The sequence below is a fragment of the Centruroides vittatus genome, unplaced genomic scaffold (assembly GCF_030686945.1).
Source record: "Centruroides vittatus isolate TY-2023 unplaced genomic scaffold, ASM3068694v2 scaffold_1782, whole genome shotgun sequence".
Taxonomy (NCBI): Eukaryota; Metazoa; Arthropoda; class Arachnida; order Scorpiones; family Buthidae; genus Centruroides; species Centruroides vittatus.
In genome coordinates, this window is record NW_027122685.1 from 572,150 (window position 1) to 595,337 (window position 23,188).

At 33.1% G+C, this 23,188-nt stretch overlaps 1 protein-coding gene across 3 annotated transcripts; it reads right to left on the minus strand.

Moving 5' to 3' along the window:
* Nucleotides 1–6,483: 6,483 nt before the first annotated feature.
* Galk (N-acetylgalactosamine kinase) lies at nt 6,484–12,740 on the minus strand. 3 transcript variants are annotated; one of them, XM_067285149.1, is made up of 7 exons: nt 12,589–12,740; nt 11,381–11,874; nt 11,201–11,310; nt 10,973–11,130; nt 8,491–8,715; nt 8,170–8,393; nt 6,484–6,670 (listed from the first exon to the last, which is right to left on the minus strand). In XM_067285149.1, the coding sequence occupies exons 2-7, from the start codon at nt 11,869–11,871 to the stop codon at nt 6,511–6,513; spliced, it is 1,368 nt and encodes a 455-aa protein (XP_067141250.1). In that variant the 5' UTR covers nt 11,872–11,874; nt 12,589–12,740; the 3' UTR covers nt 6,484–6,510. The 3 variants fall into 3 exon arrangements, with proteins under 3 accessions (XP_067141250.1, XP_067141251.1, XP_067141252.1); XM_067285150.1 differs by having other exon boundaries at nt 11,381–11,897; nt 12,589–12,739; XM_067285151.1 differs by lacking the exon at nt 12,589–12,740 and adding an exon at nt 12,017–12,031 and having other exon boundaries at nt 11,381–11,897.
* Between the last annotated feature and the right edge of the window lie 10,448 nt (nt 12,741–23,188).

Here is a 23,188-nt window from a genome sequence, read left to right on the forward strand (position 1 = left end):
ATTTCACTTGTTTTATAGTATTTATAATATAGAATATAAATAAATTTTAAGTTAAAAATCATATATTAGTTTTTGTTGTTAAAATATCTTCGTATGATATAAAATTACTGTGCATAATTGTGTAATTTTTAAATATTTGTAAGGAAAAAAGTGAAATAAATTATATTTTCTACAGTTCCAGTATTAAGCAGTACAGGATATAGTTAATATTTCAGAGCATAATTAAGAAAGATTATCATATACTGTATATGAAAATATACTTGAAATATATATTGTTTTCCTGTATTCATTAGTACTTCATTTATTTATTTATTGGATACATTTATAATGATTCATATACAAGTTTTTGAAAAATTACCTTTATTATCAGTAATATTTTTGCATATCCGCCAGAAAAAAAGTGTAGTCGGTTATTCTTAAACAAAATTGTCAAAGCATTTACTAGTATACTTACACATTAAGACATTATCAAACTAAAAACATACTATTTTCAAGTATCGAGGTTCATCAATAAACGACTGCATTTAAATTTTGTAAATTCTTAAAAACAAAGTAAATGAATATTGTGTATTCTATTTATATTTTCATATATATTAATTTTGCCTAACAAAGTAAATAAATATAAAATATATTAATAATTTACAAATAATTACAAAATAAAACTGGACACAGAAATCAACAAATGAATAAAGACCGGCTAGTTCTTTCTCGGAAATCATTGCGAAAGAAGAATTTCATTTCTTCTAACAATTCCTTTATAAATGTTTGGCATAGCAATGTCCAGCCTGCGGGCTGCACTGTAGCCCACTTAATATTTTTATGCGGCTCACTGCACCCTAAAATTTTTAGTTACCTTTTCATTTATTTTTGTAAAGTACGTTCGTAAAAATTATTCTCGTTTCACTGGATACACTTTGATGTAATGACGTAATTGGTGCTAGAAAATTGTTATGCATGTGGGGTAGTATATACTGTTGTAAACAATTCTTTTCATGCATGAAAAACATCAAAACTGCTGAAAGAAATAGGTTGAGTGATTCCCATTTAACTAACATTCTTACAATTAAGGCTAGTATTATAAAAGCAGATATTGACAATATTACAAAAGGAAGGCGAGGTCAAAAATCGCATTGAATTTATTTTTATTTTGTGCGAGTATAATTTCTTTTTTTACCGTCAACAAATAATACAGCATTTTTTGTAATTATATATATAGTTGTTATTAAAATTTGATATTCATATTTTGAACTTGTTAAAAATATATATTTATATAAAGTACTTTCATGGCCTGTTGAATATACATAAATTTCTAATTTGGCCCATTAGGAAAAAGATTGGACAACACTGGTTTGGGAGAAAATTGTCTATAAATTCTATGTAAAAATCCAGAGGGATTCTTCCATCCTAAAGTTATTTCCGACGATTATCCCTTATGTCCTTCCTCAATGCTTTTTTGACCAAATTGGTGAGATGTTACTCTCTAAAAGTCTTAACTGCTATATTCACATAGCTTAATTTCCTCTGTACTTAAATGACCAGTATTTCTTAAGATAAGGTAAAAGAAAATTTCTTAAATTCATTATGTTTTAAGAAATGATACACAATATTTTACAAGACTATTCACTTTGCAATGTTAATCTTGAAAAAATTTACCCTCAAAACTTATAAATTGGGACATAGTTATCCAATAGTATGAAGTCTATGCCTTTCTCTTATGTAGCTATCTTGGATTTTTCTTAACCGAGTAAAGGTTGTATCACAATGCCAGCTTTGAAAAATAATAATCAACTGCATGCAATAAAAGTTGCCATTTCTGATCAATGTTATACTGAAAATATTTCATTTCGACCTTCATGATGGTGTTACATAGTCAAAACAAGAGGATAAAAATCCACTGCAAATATTTCCTTTATTTCAAATGCATTAAGAAGTTTAAACAAATTATAGTTGTAAATAATTAGTAAAATACATCCTCCCTGGTATTGAGACCACAAATGATTTAAAGAAATAACTGAAAAATTTCAATTTTATCCTTATGTATGTTGAACATCCTTTGGATTCAACAGACTGGTAAATATAGCATTCTTCAAATAAATTCAGTCAATTCTGTTTTCATTTTGGATTCCCACGTGGTCTTCACAACTGCCAGTTTGTTTAAATGGATCACAATGACTGTGTTTGCGGATGATTTGTTTGTGAGTTACAACAGAAAGTTATCTCTATTTTTATCAATGTATATTCGACAAATTGTTGATCGTCAAAAGAAGTTGCTCCGATTATAGGACGTGTCGAAATTTCCATCATCTAACAATTTTCAATCTTTGGTTGTAATGTCAGTTCAAGTTTATCTGCTTATCTCAAAATTACCATAATTAGAATAGAAAACAAAATTCTCAATTAAAGAATGGAAGATTATTAGATTATAAGGTGTTCCTCTAAAAGATATATATATATTGAATAGAGACAATTTGGATATATATTGGACAAAAAAAAATTCAGTTTTATATATATGTCAAAACCAAATTTTAAGGATCCAAAATTCCAAAATACATTCTCTGTTTTATTTTCTGTCAAACACTACTAAAAAATCCATCAATATTGAGCTGTTTTTCAAGTGATGGAAAAGTTTTATTTTTATAGAAAATATTAAATTATGACAGAGATGAGTTATTGAAATGATAACTTTTTTCTCTTAATTGTTGTAACTGAGTTTTGCAAATAATCGTGACCAGTGGGGTCCACATTCTCTGGAATATATAGATTTGTCGAATGAGATAACACATATAACAAGGCTGTAAACGGAACTGAAAATCAAAGCACCGCTAACATCTTCCTTAGATATAAAGGCGAAGAAACATCACACATTCAAATGCTTAGTGTTATATTAACTCTTCATACGTTAACATAATTTGATTCTTAATAATAATGATTTCCTCAATGTAGAAAAAAACAGATTTTTCAAGTCCATATGATCTCCAGTGTGCTGTATTCTGCAGTGACAAGGCTGATCTTTGCCACAGACATATACAGAAATACTTCTTAGAATGTCAATACATTCACAAGCACATGCAACAATGTATTCCAGTGTATTGTAGCATACATATCTACAAATCTGGAGTAAATTTATCAATGCCAGTGTTTGTAAATATTCTTGTAGTCTCATCTCAGTTTACTCTATCATAGATAGAGTGAGCCTTACATTATTGTTATTCCTGTGTTATGCAGACTGTTAACAAAATATGTGATTATAGTCCAAAAGCTTGATTAGATTACGAGATACATTTAATCGTTTCTTAAAATTATTAAACGAGTTTATTTAATGTAGATGTGTCTGCAATCGATTTTAGATTGAAGCTTAAGCTTAAGATTGAAGTTACTTAAGAGTAAACATACAGCAGCTTTGTTTCTTGTCAACAATGTTTACCAATTGCAATAAGGTATTTTCAGGAAATAAATAAATAAAGGATTAAATGGAAAGTAGATGACAAACCAGTTTGAAAATAAACATTAAAGTGACACCGGCAATTATTATGATATTTAGTTGGATTTTTTAAAATCGATATTCTCTACATTTGTACGTTAATTGTTAATTTAAATTGTCAAATTTAACAATTTAAGGTTTTCTGAAAATTAATTATAAGATTGATTGATATATAAATTTATGCTTCTTTAGTATCTTAAGAATAAAAAATGTATTTATTATCCAAGATACTACTAGTAGATAGATTGGTAATGTTTACTTTTATCAAAACCAATACAAACTTGTTAAGTTACTGATATTATGATGAATTTAATAGATTACAATCACTAACCATTGTAATTTATATATCCAAATAATAATAATTTGTACTTTAAATGATGAAACTGAAGATTACATTCATTTATTGGATTATTGCAACTCAGTTTATTTTAAATGCCTTACCCACCACTCTACATTACCTTATAAGTGTAGTACTTCCAAGTTTCCTGTACTCTTCAACCTGGGTTCATTTTTAACGGCATCTTTATTCTCCAGGGTTTAATACAGAAAATACAGTGATTATAAAATTAAATTCAAATATCCTCTGTTACTTTATTAGTCTGTACTGACATGTAACAAGTGGAAACCTACAAATTGACAATTTTGACCTTTATTGTGTTTTCTGCTCTATGACAAAATTTCAGTTTCAAGTTAAGGTAACTTTTGTAAATTGCATCGCAAATGTACTGTACTTTAAAATTTTCAGATGCTGAACTGTTAAACCAAAAGTTACATAGACAATCATATTTATTTAAACAGAGTATTGGAAATAAATAAATATGTGATTAATGCAAGAAGTTAAGCTATTTTTATAAACTTTATACTTTAATAATAAAATATATAAGGACAAACACCAGAGCGAAATTAAAATAAACAACTAAAGTGTCTTTGACCGGTGTGCTTCTTCTCTCAGTAAATCGCAAATGTTTTCGAACCTTGTCGGGTTCTTCCTCGGGCGTAACGGAATTCTGTGTTCTAAAAATGTAAATATCCCGTCATCGACGGTCAAATTTAACAATTTAAGGCTTTCTGAAAATTAATTATAAGATTGATATATATATAAATTTATGCTTCTTTAGTATCTTATAAGTTGACCGTTGTTTTAGAAAAAAACTGCATTCTGGAACGCTGTTGCGTGTAGCCGGTATCGTCATATTAGACTTGCACGTTGAGAGTATAGTGCTACTTCAGGGATTTGTTAAGAAAGGCTTCCCAAGCTGATGATAAGTTGATTTCCTTTTTAAAATTAATACAGTGTGTATTGCTGCAGGTGTTGAGTAATATGTATACAGCTTCGAGCCATTTGAGGTGATCTTGTCGAAACGCGGAGTGAATAATTCCGACACGGGTGAATAGAGGCTCTGTCTCTGGGTCGGATGAATAGACTGCTAGGGCGGTATTTTGTCTATGATGTAATATGTCCGCTTTGTGTTCATTAATCCTCGTTTGTATGTTGAATTTGGTGGATCCGATGTAGATGGCTTCGCTGTTATCTCTGTGGTCAGCAATGGATACAGAGTATATTCCCGGAAGTGTTTCTATCCGGAGCATCAATATTTTATTATTGTAATATTTCATCTTTAAGGAAAACTTTTCTGTCAAAAATTATTTAAACTGCAGTTGATAGCTCAAGTAAACTTTAGCTATTAAAAAAAATGAAACTTGGTGTAACACATCAATATAAAATTACTTTTTTGAATTATTTTATTTATAGTTCCATAAAATTTAATTACATTTTGGAATTTATCTGTGGGGAAAAACTTTGTACATAATCAAATCATCCTTGGCAAAGTACATAATAATATCTTTAAATTAAAAAAAAAAAATGTATTTATAATACAGAATAAGAGGTATTGATACAAAAACAACAAAATCCTCCTCCCCAAATCTTTTGATTTCTGGATTAAATAATTTGCTTTTATTTAACACACAAAATCAATAACGAAATTTAACAAAAAGATTAATAAGAAGGAAAGGACACTGAGGACAAAGGTGGCAAAACCAAACTCGATCTCTTAAAAAGATGTGTCGGCGCACAAAACTTCGGGTGCCATGGCCAACACGTTAGAGGCATCTTGCCAAGATGATGCCAACAAACATCAACTTTCTGAACCGCGATTACTTTGCAATTGTTCTTCCAGAGTCGGTTCTCGGCACCAAGATTCAAATATCTGATATGGTATGCATTTTTCAAATGCGAATATTCATCAGAAAGGTTGGTCATTGAAAACTCCCTTAGCATTTCGATTCAAGCATATTCTCTTGCATTTATGAAAGGAGCTCACTGTGAAAGGTTTCTGCCTTGTTCAATGCTTATCTTAATTATACACATTGTACTTAGCACTCTCAACAAAACTTTTACATTTGAAATCTTTGCATTGCGTTATTTTTACACTTTAACAACTTTATATCCATTTGGCAACAGCACCCAAATTTTTGTGCACCAACTTATCTTTTATATATACAAACATCTCAAAGCCCAATTCAACATGGCAATCATTTAACTTATCTTTCCACAGGCTTTCAGCTAGACTAGGTTTGGTTTTGATACCTTTGTCCCCGTCATTTTAGTATAATATACTGTATACATAGACACAACTGAAAATTCAAATATGACTTTAGACAAAAGTTTATATTAGGGATTTTACAGTAAAAATTGAAGCGTGACTATTTTATTTCATCAAACAAAGTTGAATACTAATTGCCAACAACATTTTATCACAGGTTGTCTTTATTACCTGAAAAAATTCCTAATAATAATTAAAATGTCAAGAAAGAATAAATTACTATGTTGTTATTGGAGGCACATTGTATATGTATATAGCTAAAACTATAAATAGCATAATTATAATATATATAATTATTTTTCTTGCTATTTATATTTTTAGTACAAATAAAATGAGAAGAAGAAACTTAAAAATTGCACAAAAAAATTTGTTGAGATCAAATATATACTGGCCTCATTTTTATATATTATATTATTCTTTGATTTATACTTTGTATATTACTGCACCACCTCCAGGTTGGGTTGCAAAAATTACATTTTCTAAATTTCCTTTATTTAAATTACTGTAGAATTTTTCTTTTACTTCTTCAATATATTGATTTATTTTACTTTTAGGAACTAAAGAAACACTGCATCCTCCCCATCTACAATTTGAAAAAAAATAATAATAATTACTAAATTATAATTTCAGAAAAAATCTTTTACGATTAAAAAGATTTTGACCTCTTTTCGGAAGAGATTTAAATGTCGTCCTACTTTTTAAAGTTGATCTTTTGTGACTAGTTTATAAAATAAAGAAAGGTCAAGTACTAAGATCAGATAATGATTTTAATCCTTGAACTTTCGACTTTTGTATTAATATGGTTTTTCACTTAAATAAATTACAATAATTTTATTCGTTTTGATATTTTCACAATGAAACTTTTCAATAATTCTTTTTAAATGAATAAAACAAATGAGAAATTTCTTTTTTAATACATTCGCTGTGCTGTTCAAATGGGTACCTGATAAATATATATAAAGATTAAAATGTACTTTAACATTCAAATCTACTTAACGAAAATTAGGATATTTTTATTATTATTTAATATTATCTTAATATAAAATACATATATTATTATTTACTAAACTGCTAAATTCTCTCTTTAGTATGCATATTGTTGTAATTACTGCATCTATAGATTTAATATATATATATATATATATATATATGTGTGATGATATACAGGATTACATGTGACCTTACAAATCATAATGCCTTATCATAACCATTTTTCTCTTCGTTTTATATTAATTCCATTTTTACAGAATTCAAGTCCCAGAATGGAACTGTCTTAAATTAGGTACGGGTACAGATTTATATATGATAGGAGTTTCAGAATGGATGTCTAACATGAAGAATAAAGGTTATCACAAGGTATGTTTGCAAGATCATGCAAGTTTGTATAATATCGCATTTGAATATAGTACATATGTTGTAAATCATTACTGTGCATATGTACTAAAATACAATATAGCAAAGGTATTTTTAATACATAAAATATTAAACATTGGTTTTAATTATGGATTATGGTGTTCTATTAATAAAGAACTACAGAGAAACATGTTCAAAGAAATTTAAAATCATACTAAGGAAGTATTGCAAGCTTCATGTGGAAATGTAGTTTACTTTTATTGTCACTTATTATTTATATTAGCCCAAATGAACAGCTCTGTAGGAAGCTAATTTCACTTTTGCATTTGAGTTGCTAATGACCCAAACCCAAGAAATAGTTAAATGTGAATAAAAACTGACCAGTTATTGTTGTATAGCGAGAGTTTGTTGCCTGTTACAGTATTACATTTAATGTTTAATTGTTATACTGTGTTATTAGCAAGTACAATTAATGTTTTGGATCCAAAAAATAACTTTTTAATACACTAATCTGGGTCAATGTAAGTACAACTGTTCCTAAGTCAAAAGGTCATAAGTCAGGCACTAATAATTATATAATCTAGATGTGTATATATATATGTATATATATATATATACATATGAAATAATAATATGAAATAATAATGATGATATTTAAGAATTCTCTAGAATTATTGCCTTCTTAAATCTTAAATTCTAGAGAATCGTCTTGAACAATCTATAACTTACCCAGCTCCAGTGAGTCTCGATCCTAAAGCTCCCGCACCAGTAGATATTTTTACTAATTTATCCAGTTGAGGGTGACTGCATTCATACATATCTCGACAACTGGCGTGACTGTCGTTCATTAATTCGCCAAGATCCGTCAGAACGTTTGACCGTTCTTCGGCAATCGTTTTAAAGCGTATCACTCTGTGTGCTTCTTTATAAACATGCATTGCTCTTTGATATAGCTGGAAAATTAATTTGTTGATAACAAAAAAAGATGCTATAACTTTAGCATTTCTAAATGTAATTTTAATAAATATCTTAATTAAAGAAGAAAATTACTTTAAATTCTTGGAGATGAATTGTATTGTCAGTTAAAAATATTCTTTCAAACTCTTGTGGTGAATAATGAAAAATTTCGTATAATTCTTTCCTCGTATAGCATTCTTCGTGTAGCGATGCTTCGACTAACTCTGGCATTTTTTCAAGCGATACCCCCAGTGCTTTCTGCACGTCACCCAATTTCTTGAATGTGTTCCATTCTAAATTATTATCTTTTGCAATTATCTGTAAATTGAAAAATATTAGTATTTTAAAAAAAATTGCAAAAAGTTTTTAAAATATAAAATATCACACATCGTTTATCAAGCGAGAATAAGCAACTTTGAATTGAAAATATTTAACCAGTTAATAGATTAAACCATTTTAATTTTGAGAGAGAATCAATTGATTTCTGTAACTGTTATCTTATCGAGCTGTCTGGAAGAGTTTCAGTATCAGAATTTTATATATTTCACATTAATTATCTTATAGATTAGATATTTACTGTCTGCGCTACTAATCGGTCAATGTTTATCAATACTAGACAACAGATATATAATAATATATGCTTTAGAATGTATTATTTGAAAAACATAAAAGGCTAATTGATTTGGAAAAAATTTTTTAAATGCTGTTTAAAAAATTTTTTCCAAATCACAATTAATGGTTAATGTTACCTATGGTTCCAAGATGGCGGCTCGTCTGATTCCAGCAAGGAAACAGTGGGGACACACGTTCTAACCTAACCTAACCTATTCTAATAAATTACCATAATTATTACTAACAAAATTATAAATTAAAAATTAAATTACCATAATTACCAAAAATAAATTACCAAATTAAAAATAAATTACCATAATTATTACTAACAAAATTATTAGAATAGGTTAGGTTAGGTTAGGTTAGAACGTGCATCCCCACTGTTTCCCTTCTTCTAATTGCTGGAATCAGAGATGAGTCGCCATCTTGGAACCATAGGTAACATTAACCCAATTGATTCACTGTCTCACCTGCATGTTTTGCCATTTAACTCTTTATAACGTAAAAAATGTTTCCTTGTTGAAATGAAAAATTCTGTATGCATTTTATAGACTGCTTCCCACTTAACAAAAGTCAAAAACGTAGGTGCCCATTTTTCAATTGAGCCAAGATGGAGGGCATCAAAGTTTGAACTCCAATGATATTTTTTACCTTATCTCCAGTGTAGATAATCGGAAATGCTCAAGATTTGATGTGGTAATTCCTAGTTATAATTTTTGATCACCTTTTTATGTTTTCCTCAATCAAATTTAACATACATGTAATCAAGATTATGTTAAAATAACTACAAGTGTACCCCAAAAATTTAATTTTTGAAGGTTGGGATGACTTTCTGAGAAAATTTTGAGATCAAAATTATGGTTTTAATATAATCTAGAAACTTGTAAGGCGTAAAATTAAAGTAGAGCAAATAAATGGATGCTCTTACAAACACAACACACGTAAAAGGTATGTTCAAATTCTCGTTCTTTTAAAACACTTGTTCTAAGGCCGCGACTCCACTAGCCGTAAAAGGGCCGTAAAACCCCTCACCGTAAAAGCTTTTAATCACGTGACCATGATATTTTACGCCTGCTCAGGTGTAAAATATCATGGTCACGTGATTAAAAGCTTTTACGGTGAGGGGTTTTATGGCCCTTTTACGGCTAGTGGAGTCGCGGCCTAACCCGACGACTGCTGAAAGTAATCAAAAATGTTAGCTCCGTTATTTTGTATGCTGGTTTTTGGTTTCGGACACTGTTGTTATTAAGTTTTCCCAATTTTGAGTGGTTGTTTTGTAATCAAAAACATTACTTTTCATCAATAAATAATAATTTGTTTTGCTGAATTTAGGTTTTTGTGTGCATTGTGTTCATAGGAGTAAAGGTTTCATCAATTCTGATACAAATCCAGCCATGCCACATTTTACCTGCTAACTAACTCTTTTCAAAATTCAACAGCATCAATACCTTATATATATGGATATATATGAGTTGCAGGATCAAATTTTTAGATTTTCTAATTATCTACACTGGAGATAAAAGGCAAAGAATTTCATTAGAATTCAAACTTTGAAGCCCTCTATTTTGACTCAATCATTGACAAGTGGGAGGTAGTCTACAAAACAATCTTCATTTTCTATTGTAACAGTAAAAAGCATTTCCTTGTTAACATCATCTGTTTACATTTATTTTTTTACATATAAAAAATTCCTTTTCTGTAAACAATAACCATGATTTCAGTCAACTTGTTTATCATTATTTGATATATACACAATGATTAATCAAAAATATTCTAAACACCTCAACATGTACTTACTAGTCTCAAATTTCATGAAACTTGGATAAATATTTCATTTATAAACATCAAAAAATACAGAAAACAAATGAAATTATTATAAATATACATATTATAATTTATTCTAAATTTAAAAACATTAACCAGAAATAAAATCTTTATTATTTTTATTAATTAATAAACTTGCCTGAGCTGCCAGATGACATTCGACCACTCGTGTGTTATAATGTGACGTGGCAGCTTTATTCATCTCGACGCAACTGTTTGCAATTACGAATGCCGCTTCGGCCGGCAAATGCACGTCTGTAGCTCTTAATGGATTAAATTCAATTAATTTTGCAGAACCTAGAATTAAAAAATAGTTAGTTTTAGTTCTAAAATATTATTTTTTTGAAAAATGTATCGATAAAGTTACCTTTCTCGGCTAAAAAAGCAATAGCCTGGTCCATTCCACCTCCTTGCGTACCTATGTAACGTTCGGATTTGGCACATAAGCTTGCTATCTCCAATTTGGAAATGCTTATGCTGTGAAATAAACATTAAATAAATTATTTCGATAAAGCAGATTTCTTTGTTATTTGTATATATAATCCACCTATTAATATAAGCTGTAGCTAAGGCGGCGCAGCAAACCAAGGCACTGGAACTGGACAAACCGGACGAAGGTGGAATGGTTCCTTGCAAAGCAACGTCCATGCCGAGTGGTAATTTTAAGGAATATTCTTCGACGATGCCTTGAAAACCGCACAAAAAATAATTATGCCATTCTGGAGCGGACCGATCGATTTTCAAGGCATCTGTGGCGGTGGAGAAGTCCGAGTAGAAATCCTGATCCACATTGGTAAGATTTAATCTGTTATTTTTGTTGGCCACCACCGCCGCCACGATGTCTTGTTCGACGGCCATGGGCAAGACCGAATAACCACAGTAATCGATATGTTCACCGATGATGTTGACTCTTCCGGGCACTCTGACGTAAAACGAAGGCTGACATCCAAACTTCTGCTTGAAATGTTTGCGCAGAGAAGAAAATGCTTCCCACTTCTCCGAATTCTCCGACAACGAGAGCACCGGGATAATTTCCATTTTCTAAACAATGTTATCGAAAAAATCTGTGCAAAAAAATTACAACATTAAGTTATTGAAAATGAAACATAAGAAATACAAATTGGAACATTATTTAATTTAATGATAGAAGAATATTAAAATTAGATTAACAAGACATTATTACAAATTGGTAAAATCGCAGCTCCAAACGAGGCAGTCCACACCGGTAGGCTCGTAACCACCTCGCGCGACTTTACCCAAACTACATTCGATTAACCTTAAGTTTAACACAGGCATAAGATCATCGATATTGATTAAATACGTCGGCGGATAGAATACATACGCAGCTAACCAAATATCCTGTCTATACCGCAATGCAATTACACATCAGTTTTGGAAGGACGTACAGGAAAGGTACAAGTGCACACGACTCATCAACCATTTTATTTTATTATTCTGTATAAACAAGATCACACACTCAAGTGACGTTAATCTTCGATTAATTTCAGACCTTCTGCCTTCAGATAAAATAGTACTAATAGAGTTCGTGTATATTCTAAAACACAGTCATAAACCGGATTAAAGGAACTGGAATTAAATGTATAAACTTTAACAAGAAAAATGCCCTTGAACCGTGTTTTATTATCGCTGCGCGACAATGACACGTCAGGTAAAAAAAAAAACGCCGGGAACCGGCTCGCTGGTTTGTTGCATGTATACTACACGCTATACTCGTACAGTTGTACAGATACTTACATTAAACCATCCGCAAACGATCCCGAAGCTGAATTATTCGAGTGAAACCGATGCAAGAAAAATATATTATTCGTACGCGTGCGATTATCGGCGCGTGATGCGAGACTGGGTGCAAAATCCACGCAGCGATAAAGCACGTTTACTTGTATTTACAGCGCCACATGGCAATAAAAAATAAATCGATTTCAAATTGTTAATATTCGTTGAAGATAAATTCTAATTAAAGCAAAGACGTGACCTTTCGTAATCGATAATTTTTTGCTTAAAAGGAAATGTACTAGTGTTCGTATACTGTTTATTCGCGGGATTTCCATTACGGTGATTGATATCTATTATTAAGTAAGAGGTAAAATAAATTAAAGTTTGTTATTAAATATATTTATTTCCATGCATCCTTATTAAATTTTATTTAACGTATTTTAAAATTTAAAGTAATATTATCGTAATGATGTGATTTAAGTTTAACTGTTTTAGTTAGGCGCAGATGGCGGTAGTGTCGGGTATAATAGGTGTCGTCTGCTAATGTGCGTGGTCGAACCTATAAAAACCTTCTCGATGTCAGCAGGAAGACAAAAGAAAAGGAAAAAAAAGACACATTGACGGACTCCTCAGCGGCGCTACGCACAAAACGGACCATCTACGCCCTGTTGCCTCCTAGCAGTACAGTTGCGCGTCGTATCGCCATGCGTAGACACTCTTGGCCGGCTTCGGACAGAGACGGCCACTTTACACGCATTCCTATCTTCACGGCGCCTCCATGACTCACCGGAATGCCTCCATTGCGGCGCAGAGGAAACGACACTGCATTATTGCTACAATGCCCCAAATACACTAGGGCTCGCAAAGACCTAGGCAACACGATGACCCTGGACATGTCACTGATTCGCACGCTGATGCCAATTTACTTGCGCCAACCTCCACCACCCCTCGTCACCACGTGGCGGCATCTCACAAGTCGATTCTCTTAACTACAGGCGGCGCTTGTCGGAGAAAGAGGCGCAAAGGCTATAATCACCATATGAAACCGTAAACAAAGAAGGAGAAGCAGGAAGAAAAATTTACATTAAAAATAACTGACAGTATAATAATTATAATAAGTGTTATGTAGTATCATTAAACATATGTTTTGTCTATTAAGAGAAATATATACTGTATATCAATTTTAATTATATAATAATAAATTTTAAAAAATATTTCAGAAATATTAATACAGAATCTAATGAAATAGCCAAAGACAATAAAATATATATATATATATATATAGAATGTTGACAATTCTGAAAACACAACAAAAGTCTTCACATCGTGTCTTTCTCCCATAGCCTCAAAAACAGAACAATCTTTACGGCCCGAAAAGCCTCAAACGCTCGATTCCGTCTGAAAACACTGTTTTGTTCCAGAAGTTGTGTAAGAAGAAGAGGATGCGAAGACTTGTTTCTTCAGGATTATGAATATTTTAATCTCATTCCAACTCTCGTTTGCGCTAAACATATGTATCTACTACAATTTTTTTAACCTTATTCTGTATTGGGCTGTATTGTACATTGTACAGTACAGTACAGTACATTACACAATGGCAGACGATCGCGTAGTACATCAGAAGAATCCTCAAAAAATCTTCAACTTTAATTATAAACGAGTCCAAAAATAAAATGTGCACATATAATATTTAAACTGATACACATAATCAGTTAATATAAAGTTAAAAACTTTTATTAAGTAAAAGTTTATATACACATTTCAATTATTCAATATAATTATAATTCTGCCTTAGACATATGCTAACAGCAATGTTTTTCTTTTGTTTTTATTTTGGTCCAACGTCGAGACGATACCTCTCTAGTGTTGACACGCACTTTATGGCGAAAATCCATTATTTTCCGCTCAGAATTTTATCAATCGAACATCCTCAGTTCAGAGATTTCAAACTACCAAAGACGGCGCTAAGTTGTCACCGTCGACTTTAATTAACTGAAGTGGAAGAACACGTCCCACGTAAGCGATGACGAACGACACGTGTCATTCCAAGTACCGTCAGCAGGAAAGGGAAGACGCCAAACCGCCACGAAAAGTCACATCCGATGAATGAAGTCGCATCCGGTCATTAGGTCACAGCCAGGTAAAAGTCCATATCCGGGTAAAAAAGTCACAATCGGGGGCAAAGTCACATCCGGTGAGAAGACCTTGAAGATTTATTTCTTCCAGAAGAAGAAAATCTTCTTCCACCAAGGCTTCTTTTTCCTCTTTTTCAGAATCGATTTACACTCCTCTTCCGGTCCTTCTTCGCGTGCCTGTCTCTGCACCGACCACTTCCGGAACTTCCGGATACCTCTTTTCCAGGTAATCGATGACAGACGAGGTGCTCTCATTGGGAGAGACGACAATGACCCGTTTCTTGTCGGGTTGACCAGATTTCTCCGCACCCTCCACCATCTCTTTCGGTCGCACGCGAATCACTCGAAATGAAGAGGAAGTCGATTCCTATGTCGAGGCGCTCTCCTCTGGACTGTCTCCTCCAGAGGTATTCCATTTCTTTAACGCTTTGAAATGATCCATTCTGCAAGCAAAAACAAACTAGTATTAAATATTGTATAACATTTCTATGGTTTATAAAAGTTATGCTATTCTGTTAATCGTCATTAAAACTAATGAAAATATTCTAGAAAAAATTAAATAAACTCATTTATTCTAATTCATTAAAGGTTAGATTGGTTATAATAATGTCATATCGAATGTAATGTGTGTGCATATGTAATATACACACGCAAAATTATAACTCGAAATGACAGAATTCATTATTCGAGTTTTCTTTAACAATTCGACTCGATTGACGAAAATGAACAAAGAAAAGATTGAAAGCATTTCCCCAAAAGGCTCGATTTTTCACTTTGAAGAAACAACACGACGATTGTTATCGAAATATTCGTTCTGGGAAAATTATCGCTGCTAATTGTGATTTAGCGCCTAACAATGTTAAAAAATACCTAAATCTAAAAAGATCAGGGACTAAACTTACCCAAAATAATCGCTTCAACTACAGCAAAACTCAGAAAACGCACGAAACAATCGCATTCGAACAAACAGCAAGACAATTGTCGAAATTCTATTGTTGCGTCGCGACTCAGTTTAATGCTAAAAATTTAGACTTTTTGACAGAATTTCGGGGTTTCTGTGTCTGTCTTTCTATGGAAACGGACCATTCTGCTATTTGTCTGTAGTCTTTCACTCATCCCCACTGAGACGAGGTAGAATCAATTTTGTTAGAGTTTGAATGTTCGAAGACTCATAAACTAAGTAGATTTGAGGTAGGATTCGACTTAAATGGAGCAATGATAGAATCTTCTGGAACTGTTGTTTCTATATTGTTGTTGGGCTGTAATTTGAAAAAATTGTAGATCTATAAATGCCCACCGTCTGACCTTCCTTAATCTCGAGAACTCAGTTAAGTAGGTAAAAGTCGAGATCAGATATGAAAAGATTAGGGGCGGGAGGTCCCGACTGAACTTCCGATACAAGCCGGAAGTCACTTTATTTCAATTCAAATCTTTTCCTCTGAAAGAAGTTAAATAGATGACAGGCACGACTCTATTGCTAACAGAAAAGTATGATGTACGGGGGCGAGACACTACAGTACTGATTCGAGATTGAGAGCATATATTTTAAATTAAATAAATTAAAAATATGATTAAAAATTGCCGCCCGGCATTGTGACCGTGTCACAATAAATAATTGCTGGTTATTTTTTTAATTGCAACTCTAAGAATTTTAAAAATAAATGGCTTATAAATAAATAATATCGTTTTATCGTTTCTGCGCGGGTGATTTAAATATTTCTTCCACAAGAACTTAACGATATTTGTCTTTCACACGAACAAAACTTACAAGTTTTTGGTGTTTTTGCTTAACACACGCAAACTTTAATTGAAATCACGAAACATCATCAGCATTAAAATCGAATAACTTTGCTACATTGAAATTAACGCGATTTAAACACTTATTTGATACGTACACGAAAAAAGGAAAGTATAAAACGTTTTTACTATTCCGGCAGCGACTACAACGGGTTGGCTAGATATTTATTGGTCAAAAGTTCTTGGCTATTGTAACACAATGAATATCACAATGAACATTTTTGATTGAGTGCATAGAATAATTTAGATAAAATATATTTCTACGACTTATTTAATTTAAATTTCTTTTTTTGTCGATGTGAATAACACATCGACTGAGACGGCCGGATGGCCGAGCGGTAAAGGTGGCAGCCTACCGCTCTGGGGGACCCGGGATCGAATCCGAACGGGTCGAATAATCCCCAGGAATTTTTCGGGGGGTGGTCCGTTCGGATATGTCGGGCCCCGTCCCTCACCACCCGGTCGCCCCATTGTGGGCCTGGCCGAACCCATAATGGGCCTACTAAAAGAGGCCCTCTTAGTGCCCACAGGGCGGAAAGAGTTAAAAAAAAAAAAAAAAAAAAAAACACATCGACTGAAATATATTGTTCGGAATATATACAAAAGAAACTGAATACTATAATTTTACAGTGAAAAATTAAATATTAACACGAGATAATTAAGGAACTGTTTTATTAGCGTTAATCGTTCGTAAATCTGTAAATAATATAAAGAATTAATTAAGGAGAAGGACGCACTTGATATAAACCTTTAAAAACGAAGCATTACATTGAAGTTAGGCAGTAAAAATGTTACCTCGTTACCCGATAGTTTAGGGCTTCATTTAAAAGCAGTCACTGTAGAAGATAATACTGAAGACACTTTTAGGGTTTCTCTTTCGATCTAATAGCTTTCAGCTTTTGCCGATACATTTGTGAATTTGTAGAGAAAAATGAGTTTTTAAAATAAAAATTTAATAGTGTCATTTTCCATTCGTCGCTAAAGTATTCTTTTGTATTATAGATATTTTAAAATTATTTCTGAGTGGTTACTATGCAAATTGTATGGAATACTTGTACTTTAATTTTCACTTCGAGGTAATCTCGGAATATACCGAACACTCTCCCACTCCCGGGAATGGGAGTGGTGAGTCCTGAGGCTCTTTACGAATTTTAAGTTTTAACGATTTAATTCTTCCACCAATGGAAATCTTATTACTATCCGATAGATACAGTATATAAGCCGCTTAAAAACTGTGATACCTCGCTCTTTCTCTCTAATTTTATTTTCTATAGCCAAATTTCCAAACATTTTTAGACATCTGCAAGAAATTAGTTTTATTTGTTAATTTAAAGTGATTATGAATATAAAAATATAAATAGTCTGACATTCAAACTTATTAATCAATTGTTCAGTCAGTTACGTTCACAATACCAAGAATTTATAAATTTTCTTATAGTATTTTAGACATTTCCGTTAATATTATCTATGGTTCCAAAATGGCGGCTCGTCTGTGATTCCAGCAAATAGAAGAAGAGAAACAGTGGGGACGCACGTTCTAACCTAAACTAACCTATTCTAATAAATGATCATAATTATTACCAACCAAATTATTAGAATAGGTTCGGTTAGGTTAGAACGTGCGTCCCCACTGTTTCCTTTCTTCTATTCGCTGGAATCAGAGACGAGCCGCCATTTTGGAACCATAGGTAACATTATCCGACATTTTTATTGTTTGAACATTTCATTGCTAGTCCAATTATGACTTTCTCATAGAATGATACTATAATGCAGATATTTGATATAAGAAATTCAAAATTGCGATTACATCATAGCGATAGTCCATTTGTATTCATTTATGTAATTTTTTATATCTTCATTTGCATGTATTATTTTTGCTTGGAGAGAAGTCTGATATATGTTGCCTAGTGTAGATAAATATTTGTTTAATTGAAAATATAGTTTCGTGTATGATTGCTTTTGACTAGATTCATTACTTTATGTATACGTTTTACAAATCTTTGTATCCATTTTCTCAGTTTAAACGTCAATTTCTCTTTAGCTATTAGACACCACACGAAGCGCAATTGACACACTGGATTATGCTTGCCATTGTACTGTACCTTAGCTGCCTCGGTCATCCAACCGACGGGATATTGGGGTAACGATTTGAAACTCATATTGTCTGGCACGCAGTCGGACCACAGCTGTATTCATCTACATGAGATATAGCTGTATTTCGAGTTTTGCAGTAATCGAACAATTCTGTCTGGATACGTAACATTTTTTTAATCAATTAAATGCAACAAATAAATGCACAGTTCACTATGAAAAATCATACTTTTAGACACGGGTCTCAATGCCACTCTTTCAATTATTATTATTATTATGTTGCAGTGACGTGCGGTGACATTTGATGATGGGGAAGAATCATTGGAAGCGTTATACGATGTTTTGGTGTGTAGCATCGCGGTAATTTTCATGAAGCAAAGTTATCAGATTTTAATGCTAACGATGTTTCATGATTTTATTTAAAGTATGCGTGTTAAACAAAAACACCAAAAGTCTGTAAGTTTTGTTCGTATGAAAGACAAATATCGAAAGTTCTTGTGGAAGAAATATTTAAATCACCCGCACAGAAACGATAAAACGATATTATTTATTTATAAGCCATTTATTTTCAAAATTCTTAGAGTTGCAATTAAAAAAAATAACCAGCAGTTATTTATTGTGACATGGTCACAATGCCGGGCGGCAATTTTTAATTTATTTAATTTAAAATAAATGCTATCCATCTCAAATTACTACTATAGTGTCTCATCTTTTCAGCAATAGAGTCGTGCCTGTCATCTATTTGACTTCTTTCAGAGGAAAAGATTTGAATTGAAATAAAGTGACTTCCGGCTTGCATCGGAAGTTCATGTATAGTTAATCGGAACCTCCCGCCCCTAATCTTTTCATATCTGATCTCGACTTTCATCTACTTAACTGCGTTCTCTAGATTAAGGAAGGCCAGACAGGCGGATGACATTTGTGGGCATTTATACATGTACAATTTTTTTCAAATTGCAGCCCAACAACAATATAGAAACAGCAGTTCCAGGAGATTCTACCATTGCTCCATTTAAGTCGAATCCTACTCAAATCTACTTAGTTTATAAAAGTCTTCGAATATCCAAACTTTAACAAAATTGATTCTACCTCGTCTCTGTGGGGATGTATAAAAGAATACAGACAAAAAGCAGAACGATCCGTCTCTATAGAAAGGCTGACACGGTAACTCCGAAATTCTGTCAAAAAATCCAAATTTTTAACATTAAACGGAATCGCGACGCAACAATAGAATTGCGACAATTGTCTTTTGCTTTGTTGAAATGCGATTTAGTGGATTGTTTCGTGTGTTTTATGAGTTTTGCTGTACTTGAAGCTATTGTTTGAGTAAGCTTAGCCCCTGATCTTTCTACATTTAGGTAATTTTTAACATCGTTAATCGGAAAATCACAATTAGCGGCGATAATTTCTCCAGAACGAATATTTCAATAACAATTGTGTGGTTTCTTTAAAGAGAAGAATCGAGCCTTTGACTTAGTTTGGGAAGTGCATTCAATCTTTTCATGGTTAATTTTCGTCAATGGAATCGAATTGTTAAAGCAAATTCGAATAATAAATTCTGTTATTCCCCGTTATGATTTTGTGTGTGTATGTTACATATGCATACACATTACATCCAATGTGACATTATTATAATTAACCTTTAATAAATTAGAATAAATAAGTTTATTCGCCATTTTGTTTTCTCTTAATTTCTTCTAGAATATTTTTATTAGTTTTAATGACAATCGACAGAATAGCTTAACGTTTACAAACCATAGAACTGTTATTATTATGATATATTTAATACATAATAATTGAATGAATAATTTTAACGTTTTTCTTTATTATTCCATTACAACTTTACATTCATTTGTGATTAGAATTTTTCTTATTATTAAAACGATCATTTCCTGTCGTATTTATATTATTAAATTTTCATTTCAGTTTTTAATATTGTCTTAACGCTCGTTCTACAATATTTAATATTCGTTTTATTTTGCTGCAGAATGGATAATTTCAAAGCGTTAAAGAAATGGAATACCTCTGGCGGAGACAGTCCAGAGGAGAGCACCGCGACATCGGAATCGACTTCCTCTTCATTTCGAGTGATTCGCGTGCGTCCGAAAGAGGTGATGGAGGGTGCAGAAAAATCTGGTCAACCCGACAAGAAACGGGTCATTGTCGTCTCTCCCAATGAGAGCACCTCGTCTGTCATCGATTACCTGGAAAAGTATCCGGAAGTTCCGGAATGGTCGGTGCAGAGACAGGCACGCGAAGAAGGACCGGAAGAGGAGTGTAAATCGATTCTGAAAAAGAGGAAAAAGAAGCCTTGGTGGAAGAAGACTTTCTTCTTCTGGAAGAAATAAATCTTCAAGGTCTTCTCACCGGATGTGACTTTTCCCCCGATTGTGACTTTTTTACCCGAATATGGACTTTTACCTGGCTGTGACCTAATGACCGGATGCGACTTCATTCATCGGATGTGACTTTTCGTGGCGGTTTGGCGTCTTCCCTTTCCTGCTGACGGTACTTGGAATGACACGTGTCGTTCGTCATCGCTTACGTGAGACGTTTTCTTCCACTTCAGTTAATTAAAGTCGACGGTGACAACTTAGCGCCGTCTTTGGTAGTTTGAAATCTCTGAACTGAGGATGTTCGATTGATAAAATTCTGAGCGGAAAATAATGGATTTTCGCCATAAAGTGCGTGTCAACACTAGAGAGGTATCGTCTCGACGTTGGACCAAAATAAAAACAAAAGAAAAACATTGCTGTTAGCATATGTCTAAGGCAGAATTATAATTATATTGAATAATTGAAATGTGTATATAAACTTTTACTTAATAAAAGTTTTTAACTTTATATTAACTGATTATGTGTATCAGTTTAAATATTATATGTGCACATTTTATTTTTGGACTCGTTTATAATTAAAGTTGAAGATTTTTTGAGGATTCTTCTGATGTACTACGCGATCGTCTGCCATTGTGTAATGTACTGTACTGTACTGTACAATGTACAATACAGCCCAATACAGAATAAGGTTAAAAAAATTGTAGTAGATACATATGTTTAGAGCAAATGAGAGTTGGAATGAGATTAAAATATTCATTATCCTGAAGAAACAACAAGTCTTTACATCTTCTTCTTCTTCTTACACAACCTCTGGAATGTAGACGGCCGGATGGCCGAGCGGTAAAGGTGGCAGCCTACCGCTCTGGGGACCCGGGATCGAATCCGAACGGGTCGAATAATCCCCAGGAATTTTTCGGAGGGTGGTCCGTTCGGATATGTCGGGCCCCGTCCCTCACCACCCGGTCGCCCCATTGTGGGCCTGGCCGAACCCATAATGGGCCTACTAAAAGAGGCCCTCTTAGTGCCCACAGGGCGGAAAGAGTTAAAAAAAAAAAAAAAAAAAAAAAAACCTCTGGAATGGGACAAAACAGTGTTTTCCGGCGGAATCGAGCTTTTGAGGCTTCTCGGGATGTCTCTTAATACCATTGTATTTTTTTAAAGTGCTACCCTTATGCGAACAAATAGCACCGATAGAATTGATAATTTATTTAAACAAATTCAAATGCGCGTCATCCTATAAAAAGTAAACTGAGGTAAATTCAAGGTTTTTTTGCTTGTTTACGCTAAACTACTTGTTAGGACTAGGATCAAAATACAATAAAATCGTAAGGAATAATAACAAATAAATGATTAGAAGTAATTTGTTTAAGATAAATTTATAAAATATAAGCAAGATAGCCACTTCGACGAATTATTTGCCATCTGGAGCATTTGATCTGATTGTAAATATATGTTGGGGCGGTGGATACGTAATGGCCCACATATGTGCGGGCGGGGTCTGAACACTTCAGACATAAAAAGGACGAGGAGAGACAATCGTTTGATAGTGAAACAATCGCGAACAGGTGTGACGGCGTGTTTGCCCATCGTTCAAAGACAGATGGAAGCCTGGCTACAGAACCTTGTCTTTTCTCTTACCATCAGCAGCTTAATAACGTCGGCTTGGTTTGACGTAGTGCCACGACCGAGAAAAGTGGACAGCTAAGAATTGACAGCACGTAGTCTTTATCTTCTGAGACGAATCCAGGTTCTTTTTGGTAACGGACGATCACCGTGTTAGATTATAAAGGACTCCCGGTAAGCGCTTCGATTCTGCTTTTACACCCATTGTTGGGCGGCACACTGCTCTTACTGACGGCCGGATGGCCGAGCAGTTAAGATCCCGGAATCAAATCCGAACGGGCCGAAAAAATCCCCGGGGAATTTATCAAGAGTGATCCGACCAGATGTGTCGAACTCCGTCCCTTACCATATTGTGGGGCTGGCCGAACCCATAATGGGCTTGCTAAAAAGAGGCACTCTTAGTTCCCACAGGGCGGAAAGAGTTAAAAGAAAAAACACTGCTCTCACTGCTGACTTTCTGGTTAGGGAACCTCTCGTATGACAATTGATCACTCCTAGAGTGATGCTAGAGATCGGCGGCATAGTAAGTTTTACATTCAAAAAATTCTGCGCCAATTTTGCGCCTGAAGTTGAATTTCCTGGCAGGGCTTCAAATAGCCATATTTTATCAAAATAATACCGCCGCATATAGCTAAGGTT